At 41.8% G+C, this 12,734-nt stretch overlaps 1 protein-coding gene across 1 annotated transcript in view; it reads right to left on the reverse strand.

Moving 5' to 3' along the window:
• Window positions 1-5,580: 5,580 nt before the first annotated feature.
• LOC143025267 (venom protein 302-like) overlaps window positions 5,581-12,734 on the reverse strand; it is a 13,583-nt gene continuing 6,429 nt past the window's right edge. The window contains exons 3-4 of the mRNA XM_076184731.1: window positions 6,776-6,893; window positions 5,581-5,927 (exon numbers count right to left, since the gene is read on the reverse strand). Of these exons, the coding sequence (XP_076040846.1) occupies window positions 5,745-5,927; window positions 6,776-6,893 (301 nt within the window). The 3' untranslated portion in view covers window positions 5,581-5,744. The remainder of the gene's footprint in view (window positions 5,928-6,775; window positions 6,894-12,734) is intronic.

Raw genomic sequence — 12,734 nt, forward strand, 5'->3', positions numbered from 1 at the left:
GAGGTCAAAGTGACGCAAGTTCGAACACAGCCGTCCTAACCTCCTGTTAGGTGGAGTTCGCACATTATCAACCACTTATTCATTTATCTATTTATTTACTTATCTGTTTATTTATGTATTTATTAACTTATTTATATATCTATTTATTTATTTATAGATTCATCCATTTTCTTATCCATATATGTATCTATCTACTTACATTTTACATTATTTCTAGTTTATTAGATGTTCAAAGGTTATTCATGAAATTATAATACTATACAATAGAGTTGATTTTATAATGGGCTGATGAAACATTGGTTTAAGGAATATAAAGGATATATAAGAATCAAAGAAAAAATACATCCACATGTTATAGAGAACTCGATATTATTAACTACATTAGAGGATGTTCTTTGTTCGTTTGCACAGGTCCATTCGCTTCTGTATTTGGACAAAAAATTATGCCGGGGTCCCCAGAGGAATCCCCAAACAGGGCGAATAATGGTCATTAATAGAGCAAAGTCTGTAATAACGAAATAGGAAGTTAAGGCCAGGTCACGACCTCAACTCCCCTTGGCTCGACCCACGTCCGTTCCCACCCACGGCACAAGAACCACTGAAGAGAAGAGTTTTTGTATGTTACTAACTTACTATATGGTCGCTGACCCGCCAAGTATATTGGGCAAGACGGTGCTTTCAGTCCCAGCCACACATTTGGCGTATGGGCCTCATTTCATGTGCACATATGTATATGTACACACACACACACGCTGCGAGTCGTTACTCCAACTCTCGTGGGTGGGGAGTTGGGTGTGTGCGCGCGTAAGGTCACAGCAGTACCCATAGATCGGACATGTATGAGTTCTGAGCTCTCTTTCGGGAGGGAAATAGCTGTCGATTACGAGTCCAACATGTGATCCAAGACTATGGTGAATCACACACAAACACACATTGTATATATATATATATATATATATATATATATATATATGTATATATATATGTATATATATATATATATATATATATACTGTATATGTATATATATATGTATATATATATATATATTTATATATATATAACCAATTTTTTGCAGTCTCGTAAGCAACTTCTGTTGAATTTTAATGCACAAGTGACGTCAATGTTCTCTTAAAATCATTGACGCTACTTCTGCCGCAGCGTTCAACAGACTGTGCCTATGCATTTATTTATGTATTTTATTTTATACTTACATTGTTATAGTTTATATTTGTTTATTTATTTATTTATCTATTTATCTATTATTAGGATTTTTCGCATCCGACCTAGATGTGGACCAAAAGGTCTCCTGTCAGCATGCTCCGCCTTTGTAATCCTTTGTAATTGTATATGTGTATGCATACGGGGATAAGGGTGTTACAGGGCAGGGTAGTGTCCAAGGTGTTTTGATGGAACTGTGACGGCTACTGTTCCTCCCCTTTAAAAGATGGCCGATTTCTTTTACAACTGAGAACATAGTGGGACTGGGCTTGGTGAGGACAGCTTCCCACGCCAGTTGGAAGTTTGGCAGGTTATGTTCAGGGCGCATCTTATTGACCCTTTTCCTTCTGGGGTGGGCAAGACCAGAAGGGCTTCTCAGATCAGAAGCTTTCAGAGATTACTTTCTTCTGCCCCCATTGTGCATTGTGACCGTGAAACTTTTGTCTGGTTAGTGTAACCGGTTTATGGTTCTGTTTTAAGGTGGCGCAGGGACTCAGTCGTGTAACCTGTGAATGGCTTCACCTGTGGCAGGGAATGTAAATCCTCTTCGAGCTTTCTTGGTTTATTGAAGAGAAGAAATATTCACAGCATGGGGATGTAATCCCCTTTGGGGAGAGTCGCCGCATATATATGTGAATATGCCTATCTTAGCATATCTGGTGTAGAGTTTGCAGTTAGGTCATAGGTTTGAGATTCATACAATACTATCTGTGAGTGGAAGAGTGGTGAGGTAAGGACCAAAAACCGTTGGAGTTTTATTACTAATGTTTCGTCCTATATCACAGTGTGACTCTCTGAGGAAGTCCTTATAGGACGAAACGTTAGTAATAAAAATCCAACTGTTTTTGGTCCTTACCTCACCTTTCTTCCACTCATTCTGTCTCACATACATCAATGCTATTTGTGTGTTAGTTATATTGCAATGTATCTATTTAGTATTAGTGAATGTGTCTTAACAAGATGTATAGTTTGCAGTTATGATTATATTGTTTGGTAGGTATAAGGAAATGGTTAATGATCTGTCTGGTGACACTATGTACTTGTTTCGGTAACTTTCCGTTGGGCGGTGGCGTGATGTGTGTTGTATGTTTGAGTCAGGTGTTTACGATTTGGGAATGTGGAGGTCAGCAAGATTGGAGGTATTGCAAGAGGCCAGTGCCTGTCGGCACCTTGCATGCATGTGGATCACGTGTCAGGCATGTGACATATCGTAATGGTTAGTAATGGTATATGGATACATTAGTAACATGAAAAAATGAATACACTATTAGGAGAATGAATATGTTGTTAGTATAAGAGGATTTTTTTCAACAGTGAATATACTGTTAGTCAGTCTCTACCTTGCATTTAGTATCGATTCCCCATGTGGGTTTACAATCCCTGAGGAGCACCTTTTTGAGGTTGTGAAGCAGCAGTTACCTTCTCTGGGAAGAAGAGTCTAATCACCTGTAAATATGTTGGAGTAACTATTTGTTCCATCCATCTTGTCGTTAACGTATAACAAGAATATCACAGGTATATGTACAGAGCCCTGAGGGACTCCACTAGTCACCTCCCCTTCCTTCAAACCGACGTCTCATGCACAACTGTCCTCGTGATTGCATCTTTCAGGAAATCATTCATTCATTCCAGTAGGCTATTTTTGAGTCCCTATATACATCCTAATCTCCACATATTTCGTGAGGTGCCTTGCCGAAAGCTTTATCTATATCTAAATATTGCACATATAGCCCAACTAACCCTTTCTTTCTTGGAGCACATCAAACGTTCATAGATAAAAACTTAACAGATCTGACACACAACCTCCCTTTTCTGAAACTTAATTGATAATTAATCAGCTAATATTCCAATTTCCTTCGAATATTTTATTCATTTTTCTTTCACAACTCCATCTCAAAATGTTACTATCATGCTGGCCAAAGACACTGATGATGTTCTTACTCATTTCCTGTATTTATATGTTTGTGTGGGTAGGTGGGCGGGTGTGGATGTTAGGAAAAGGATACTAACACAGACTGTTACTCTTTTATTAGTAATGCAAACACGAAACGAATCAACGACTCGGTAGTTTTACGGGAATCGAGAACAGTTTGGAGATATACCTCAGTGCATTTCCACGGTAACCAATGATCTCTAATTCCTCTGCGGTTATAAAGTTCAAATCTTAGACGGTTTTTGTATAAGATTTTCAACCAATCTTTCGACTTTTATAATGAATTAAAATGATCTCTTCAAACATCTCTTTTTATTCCTTTTTGCTAGACTTTGATAACTTTTTGCTCTTATATAAAAGACAAACACTAGTTATGTTTTCGAAGAAAGTAGGGCTATTTAGATCAACACGAAGTTTGTGAATGGCCATGTTCCTCCAGATCTTGAGGTCAGTTCATGCTAGGTCAGATGAGGTCAGGTCCGATAGGACTGGCGTTGTTGCGTCGGCCCGGCGACACCACACATAACAGCTGCGACCAATCACAAGCCACTTTACAAACAGTAGTTTAATTCTTTTAGTTCCATGTGGTACAGGCAAAGAATCACGGCCACATGACCAATTTTAAAGAAATAGAGATATTACACACTGGTATGAAACGGATGACCAGAATCACACACACACACACACACACACACACACACACACACACACACACACACACACACACACACACACACACACACACACACACACACACACACACACACACACTCACGCACGCACACGCACACACACACACACACACACACACACACACACACACACACACACACACACACACACACACACACACACAGACATACACACACACACACACACAAAACCTCGTGGCGTGTGGTGGTTAGAGTTCTCGCCTGCCACTACAGCGGTCCGGCTTCGATTCCCGCCCAGGGATGAAATAATTTCAGTATCGCTGCACTGCTGGTTATTACTCCAACTCTCGTGGGCGGGGAGTTCGGGGTGTTTGTGCGTGTAAGGTCAAAGTATTACCCATAGATCGGTCATACGAGCTCTAAGCTCTCATCCGGGAGGTTAATAACTGTCGATCATGAATCCAACACGTGATCCAAGACCATGGTGAATCACACACACAGCATTACCCATAGATCGGTCATATACGAACATTGAGCTCTCTTCCGGAAGGGAAATAGCTGTCGATCACGACTTCAACACGTGATCCAAAGACCATGGTGAATCACACAGACACGAGTTTCCGCTCGCCTCTACGGTGGTCCGGGTTCGAATCCCGCCCAGGGATGAAATAATTTCAGTATCACTGCGCTGGGAGTCGTTACTCCAACCCTCGTGGGCGTGGAGTTGAGGGTGTGTGCGCGTGTAAGGTCACAGCATTACCCTTAGATCGGTCATGTATGAACTCTGAGCTCTTTTCCGAGAGGCAAATAGCTGTCGATCACGAGTCCAACATGTGATCCAAAGACCATGGTGAATCACACACACACACACACACACACACACACACACACACACACACACACACACACACACACACACACACATATATATGTGTATATATATATATATATATCATATATATATATATATATATACATATATTATATATTATATTATATTATATTATATTATATCATATATATATATATATATATATATATATATATATATATATATATATATATATATATATATATATATATACAGTAGATAGATACTATTTGCTAATATGCTTGTACCATTCTCTCTGAGGAAGGCTCTGTTGAAACGTTAGAGAATAAAGTACTTCTGTGTCATCCTGGATTTTTTTTACAGCACTCTTTCCAAATCTATACCAAGCGTAACCCAATAAAACCCTATAAAAACCTTCTTGTACATTTACTACAGCACATCTCTCTAAATCTTAACCAAGCCTAATCCAGTAAAACCCTATCAAAACCTAACCGAATTTAACCTAACCTAACACTACGTAATCTACACTTGGCTAAGTAGTTCCGATTCAATTTTCGGCTTTGGTGTCTTTTTGCCGTGTTTTTTTCACGTAGTTACAAGCAACGTTTGCCCCTTATGTTCCGAATAAAAAGATTCTTTGACTCGTCTATTATGATCTTTTCTGATCTTAAGCCAGAGGTTTCACCACTCACTACTACTGCTGTGGTCATGGCTACCAAAGATGGTTTGAGGTTTTTGGAGTTCTGAAGGGTTCTGTTTCGCCAAATTTTTGTGCTATTTGTTTTCCATATCTGTTTCCTTAATGCCCTTATTCTTCTTCTAGTTCACCTTTCTTTTTTTCTTTCCTTTCTTCATGACTGATGAGGTGGCCTTTTCCATGACATCACTACGGTCTGGAGTCATACAGCTCTACCTTATCGCTCTTTTTCTACCTTTAACACACCTACAATGACTTTTCTTCGGTTTCCCATATTGCCATAGAGTCTATCGAATTCCATTATTGAGTTCAGTTATAAATTCCCACCTCTTCCATTTCCATTTGCTCTTGCCTCTCCTTACCCTACCTTCACCACCTCCCTGCTTAAAAGGACTACTGGGAACTGCCCTAGCTCTCGTTACTCTCACTGCTGGAGCTGTTGTCCTCCTCAGAAGAGTCTGGACCCCAGGGGATCGAAGGCACTTTGACGCAGATACCGTGGTAGCGCCACTCACCAAAGGACACGCAGGTCAGTCCAGGGGCACATGTCCCATCCAGGTTGAAGTCTCCGCCACATTTTTGGCCCGGGCCCTGTCGGGATCGAGAAGTATTGAGTGATCATCGAAAAGTATTGTGACACTGATTCCTTTGCTGCAGTCACACCCCACTCTCGACTCGAAAGTATTTTCTCCTCAGCTGAAAAAGAAGATTGTTGGGTGTTACCAGGAACAGAACCTACAAACGGGATTGTTGTGGCTAAAGGATTAATTGAACAACGGTTCTGCCGCCCTCGGCTGAATAAGAGTTTAAGTGGAGGCTCATTTTAGTCACCTAGGGGAAGATCTTCCAGGGAAAAAAAAGCACTAGCCACTTCTCTACTGAAGAGGTTTCACAAAACCGAATGGAACCGCCTGGCAGCAGTCAGAGAGAAAGGTTAGGTACATATTGAGTTAACCCATTGTTATCCACATGAAAATATATATGGCTTAAGTTTTCGGCCTTTCTAATGTCAGGCGACTTCGTCCAGATTGGGGGACCAACGATGCCCTAGAGAGTGAGCATTGTAGAATCGGTTGGGCACTTTAGATACTATAATGGGATCTGGAAGCTGTCAAACGACTTTGCAGATTATCCGAACAAACGAAAATAGTCTCAGGGTTCTACCTGCACTTAAATGAAATCGTCTGACATTAGACAGAATGTATTTTGTCAAGGGCATAATTGGGTAAACACCTTCAACACGATTGTACAATTTACCTTTTACAAAACGATCGATAGAAAAATCCGAAAGAAACATCTTTCATGAAAATAATTTGTTCATGTACATTATTCATCCATGTATTCATTTACCAATTGATCCATTCATTTATGCGTTTGATATATTTTTCACCCTTGCTATGGCTCAGCTCTCCCTATTGCTCCGTATATACAGTACTTGCCTTGGCGCAGACAACGCAGCATCCACAGATGCCTTTGGTGAATCCCCAGGTGCAGTAATTCGGTTCATTGCGGCAGTTTTTCCGGTCCTCACATGGGAAACACGTCAATCCTGATGATCTGGAAACACAAGTAATTCTAAAATCGTAATGTCTCAGCTCTTTGAGTGAGTGAGGAATTTCAGGTAAACAAAAAATGGTGAAAGTCTGGATGGAAATGTAGTCAGTCGATCCGATTGTGTGAGGGATTTCCCTTAACCCATTCAACTCCGATGACAAGATGTCTTGTCATTTGGTCAAATAAAACAAAATATCATAAAACACCAAAATGTTTGATCAAACAGCACCAGAAAAGTATGACGTCAGTCCGAGGACTGACGTCATATTTTTCTGGTGTTTGATCAAACATTTTGGTGTTTTATAATTTTTTGTTTTATTTGACCAAATGACAAGACATCTTGTCATCGGAGTTGAATGGGTTAACTGAAGAAAAACGTTTGGTGATGTGATGAAAATGACGTCGACTGAGTACTGGAGGACTCTGTCGAGACAGTGTTGGCCATTTGAGTGCCAGGGACTTCCATTAGCTGTATAGAATTATCTCCACACTCCCCACCCACCCACCCCCAAAAAAAGTTTATTGGACAGTTCTGAGTTGAAAAATTGTGGTGCGTGGGACTCACACTCAGAGGAACCCGCGTTCGAAGTTTCGCGACGGCTGGGTTTGATCATCTGAATTACATTGCGGCTACTAGCACGTTGTTCTATGACAAGTTCAACGGCGAAGCTAATAAAAGCTTCGGTGCTGCCACGCTCTCTGGTGACGTCGGGATTCGTTGAAAACAGGCTTCAGGGCTGTAGTGTTCAGCTGGTCTATTCCTAGGTACTAGAATTGGTATCACGTTATCGATTCTTTTTATATACTCTGAATAGCAATATGGCGGCGCGTGAGAGTCCCGTCCAGAGAGACCTGCGTTCGAAGCTTCTTGGCGGCCGGATTTGATGATTGTGTGTGTGTATTTACCTAGTTGTATTTACCTAGTTGTATTTTACGCGAAGAGGATCTATGCTCGTGGTGTCCCGTCCTCATATCTCATTTCATCTAGACTGTTTTTAAATTCGTGTATCGTTTTTGCACACACCACGTTTTCATCTAACTTGTTCCAAACGTCTATTACCCTGTGGGGGAAGCTGTTCTTTTTCAGGTCTCTTCTGTAACTGTCTTGATTGTGTGTGTGCGTGTGTGTGTGTGTGTGTGTGTGTGTGTGTGTGTGTGTGTGTGTGTGTGTGTGTGTGTGTGTGTGTGTGTGTGTGTGTGTGTGTGTGTGTGTGTGTGTGTGTGTGTGTGTGTGTGTGTGTGTGCGTGTGTGTGCAAGGAAAGGAAGAGGTTCCTCAAAACTGATCTTGAAATCCCATTCAAGCTTCATCCAGTCCTGAGGTCAGGAGGGAGGGGGTAAGGAGGAGGAGGAAGAAGAAGTAAAGGGGAAGGGTGTGGTAGAGAAGGGAGGGGATGGGAGGAAGGGATAGGGTTAAGGAGGGGACAAAGGGCGCGAAGATGGGTTGGAGGGGTAAGGAAGGGGAGAGGAGAGCAAGGGAGAGGAGGAAAGGGGGGGAGGGTGACAGGATGGGAGGGGAAAGAGCCGAGGAAAGGAGTATTGCATTTTGTGAGCAATGACCAGCGCCTCTATCCGTTGGGACAATATCCCCACCGTGGAGATAGTAAATGAAAGATGATGTTCCGAGGGTAACTGACCAGATGGACAACTGAAGCTGATCAGTATCCTTGAGTGGATATTAGTCTTCAGTCTTAAAGGAATACCGAGTGACTTGGTCCGTATGGATGTCGCCAAAATCCCTAAAAAACAAAAAAACAAAAAACTGTCTGTATGAAGCATGCATTCAGTATCCCACACTGGCAGCGAAGGGAGGTGGGGAGAGCATAGGAGTGAGCAGGCAAGGGGAGGGGAGGGGAGGCAGAGGGGAGGCCGAGGGGTGGGGGGAAAGGGGAGTGGGAGTCGGGGCAGGTAGTGGGAGTCGGGGCAGGTAGTGGGAGGTGGTGGCAGGTGCACGATGCTTTCTGGAGCAGAGGCAACATAGTGTTGACAAGCCAGGGCGGTCGGCCGACGGGGCGAGACATTCTCCCCGGTCAGACGGGCATAAACACATTTTTTTTTCCCGCGCGTATTTGTCCTTCTCCCCCAACTCACCAGCAAGCCCCCAGTTTCCCCCTCCCCCCTCAGTCTTCTCCCCCTCTTCCCTCCCTCCCTCCTCCTTCCTCCTCTCGGTTCCTCTGAGACTTCTCCTTGTTTTCTTGTCTCTTCCCCTTCTTCCTCTCAGTCCCTCTATATCACTCTTCTTATGTCTTCTTCATTCCCTCCTCTCTGTTCCTCCGAGACTTCTCCCTTATTTTCTTGCCTCTTCCCCTTCTTCCTCTATATCACTCTTCTTACTTTTTCTTTTTCTTCTCCACTTCCCCCTCACCTTTCCTCTCTTTATTCTCCTCCACTTCCCGTTTTCCTTTGACCTCCAGCTCTCCCCTCGTTTTTCCCTGCTTCTTCCCCGTTTCTCTCTTTTTTTTTCTGTCTTCCCGTTTTCTTCTTTACCGTTTTCCTCTTCTCACCCCATTCTCTTCCCCTGCCTTTCTCTCGCCGTCCTCCCTCTCCCTCTTTCTCCTCATTACCTCCCTCTCTCTTGCCTTAACTACCCCTCTTCCCACATCCTTTGCCTCACTCTTCCCCATGGTCTGCCTCCCTCTTCCATTCCCCTGGCTCCGTTTCCTTTGCCCCTCTTGCCTCTCCACTCCTTCCCTAACCCTCCTCCACGCACTCCCCCCCCCGTCTGTCCTTCCCCTCCACTTCCACCTCCTCCTCCTCCTCCTCCTCTCCCCCCGTCCCTCTCCCTGCCCTCTTCCCTCCTTTAGCCCTCCTAATATCCTCCCCCACCTCCCTCCAGCCCACATCTCTTGTCGTCTTTGGCACTCGATGCACGACTGGCCTTGCGGACGTTTCACCAGATTATCACCAGGCGGTTTTATTCAGCCGAGGGAATCAATCCTCCCCACCAGCTCTTCCTTTCGCCTCCCCTCGCCTCCCCCCTTCCTTCACCCCTCGCCACCATTCTCTGCCTCTCATCTTCCCTTGCCCTCCCGAGAGATACTCCTTTCTACCTTCTGCATTCCCACTTCCCACCTCCTTACCTCCGCTTCCTCCTCTTTTTCCTTCCTTCCCTTCCTAATCTCTGCTTTCTCCTCTTCTCCCACCTTCCTCTGTGCTCTTCTCTCCCCCTCCTCCCCTCTCCTCTTCTCCCTCCCCATCTTCTAACCCCCTTTCTCCAATTTTCCTCTCTCCCTTCCCCATCTTCCTCTCCCAATCACTCCCCCTCGTCCCGAGGTCACAGAACTCCACCCAAAGACTTGCTCTCAGTGGAGGCGGGAGAGAGAGAAGAAGCAGGAGGAGGAGGAGGAGGAGGAGGAGAAGAAGAAGAAGAAGAAGAAGAAGAAGAAGAAGAAGAAGAAGAAGAAGAAGAAGAAGAAGAAGAAGAAGAAGACGAAGAAGACGAAGAAGAAGAAACAGGAGGAGAAGAAGAAAAAGAAGGAGAGAGAGAGAGAGAGAGAGAGAGAGAGAGAGAGAGAGAGAGAGAGAGAGAGAGAGAGAGTGGAATGGAGGGCGAGATGCATCTGGATTCCAAAGTTCACCGACAAAATCGTCATGTCGTCATGACCCTTAGATGCCACTAGATGGCACTCCAGAGCATTGGCTTAATTTCTATAATGCGAATATATATATATATATATATATATATATATATATATATATATATATATATATATATATATATATTGTGATGGCCCACCATCCTCCATGTATTTAAAATGTCTGTATATGTATAATACTCTGTACTTGTTGGATAATTATGTATGTACTGTAAATTGCTTTATACATGTGGTCGTTTCTACTTACTCGTCCGACAGACTTAAACTAGTTCTGTCCGGCTCATCCTTCCCCTTCCTCCCGTCCTCGCCAACACTATATATAATACATTCCGCCGGCTTCTAAGCGGACAATTTTCGTTGGCTATCGAGGCGTAACTTCCCTCCCCATCGCTTTCGCTCTAATCCCGTTGTGTACCCACGTAACTGTAATCTCATGACTTGGTTTCGGTTCAGGTTGAGGAATTAATTGTCTATTGATTAATTTTGTTGTTGTAAAGTTATTATATTTGTTTTGTTGACTTTTTGTTATAAATTAAATTAGTTATTTATGTTAACTTCCGTTTGGATTTGCCTTAACCACATCAAGGCCACAAAGTACGAACCCCTCCTAGACATATTTCCTTATATCCTTGCGGAAGGCATAACAACATATACATATATATATATATATATATACATATATGTATATATATATAAATACATATATGTATATATATATAAATACATATATGTATATGTATACATAAATACATATATATATATTATATATATATATTTATATATGTATATATATATATATAATACACATAATATAATGATATAATACAATATGAAATAGTATATGATATATAATTCTAATAACAATTCTAATAATATAGGTATATAATTCTTATATATGGTGCACTTTAAGGATAGCTCATATACAGTATATATAAAAAATAGAAAATAAATATTTTGCTTCTATAAATGCTATGATCAAGACCTTGGCAGAATAAACAATAAAATTGTTGTAAAAGTAATGTAGAAAAAATATAGATTAGTTGTCTTTGACCGTCAGTGAAAAATACTTTAATCGTTGACGGAATAAGGAAACAAATTCTAATGTTGATATATATATATATATGTGTGTGTGTGTGTGTGTGTGTGTGTGTGTGTGTGTGTGTGCGTGCGTGTGTGTGTGTGTGTGTGTGCGTGTGTGTGTGTGCGTGCAGCGTAATAGTGGGAGATAGTCTAGGCTTTAGCGATCATCAAGAAATAAGATTTAATGTTATTTGGGAAAAATTAAAAAGTACGAATAACGTTCAAGTACCAGACTTCAGGAAAGCAAACTTTGACAATATAAAAACCTATTTGAAATTGAATACGAAAAGCCAGGCGGACGTTTCAGACATTCTCGATTCTTGTTGCAGGGCTGGTAGTCAGGTCTGGGTCACGGAGGGTAATATGCATACCTTGGGTCAGGTCATTTGGGGGCGAGGGCCCAATAGTCAGGTCAGCAATTTAGAAGAAATGTATAACAATCTAACTGATCTAATTATTAATGCACAAAACACATTTATCCCCCTAAAGTCAATACGGAAAAGTAGTAATACTCCCAAATGGATGACGGACAGATTGAAACATGAGATCGGAATGAAAAGAGGACTTTACGTAAAAATAAAAAACGGGGAATCACACCTTAGATCAAGATATAACGAAATGGTAAAGCTGGTTAAAAGGAATACACGTTCAGCGAAACGTAATTATGAAATCAAGGTTGCCAGTCAAGCAAAATCCAACCCAAAGGGTTTCTTTCACCTCTATAGAACATAAAATAAAGAAAGAATAGGACCAAATAAAAACGATGAAAATGTCATGATAGAATCGGAAGAAAAAATGAGTGAGGAGTTTAACAATTATTTTCTATCGGTGTTTACTAATGAGAGGTTAGTGTACCTGACTGCGATCCGATTTTCAGAGGGGATGAAGAAAGTAGTCTAATATCTAATATCAGCATTAGTAAAGAAGAAGTAGTCAAGCAGATTGACAGACTTAAAGCTACAAAATCTCCGGGTCCAGACGAAATTTTTCCAAGAATGCTTAAAGAGTGTAAATTTGAAATCTGCGATCAGTTAACTGAAATATTCAATAAATCGGTAGACACTGGTTCTGTTCCAACTGCTTGGAGGCAGGCAAACGTTGTTCCTGTTTTTAAGAAGGGAGATAGATCGTCCATATGCAACTACAGGCCAATCAGTTTGAAATCGGTTA

The sequence above is a fragment of the Oratosquilla oratoria genome, chromosome 5 (genome assembly GCF_046742065.1).
Source record: "Oratosquilla oratoria isolate Oo_2021 chromosome 5, ASM4674206v1, whole genome shotgun sequence".
In the NCBI taxonomy this organism is placed as follows: Eukaryota; Metazoa; Arthropoda; class Malacostraca; order Stomatopoda; family Squillidae; genus Oratosquilla; species Oratosquilla oratoria.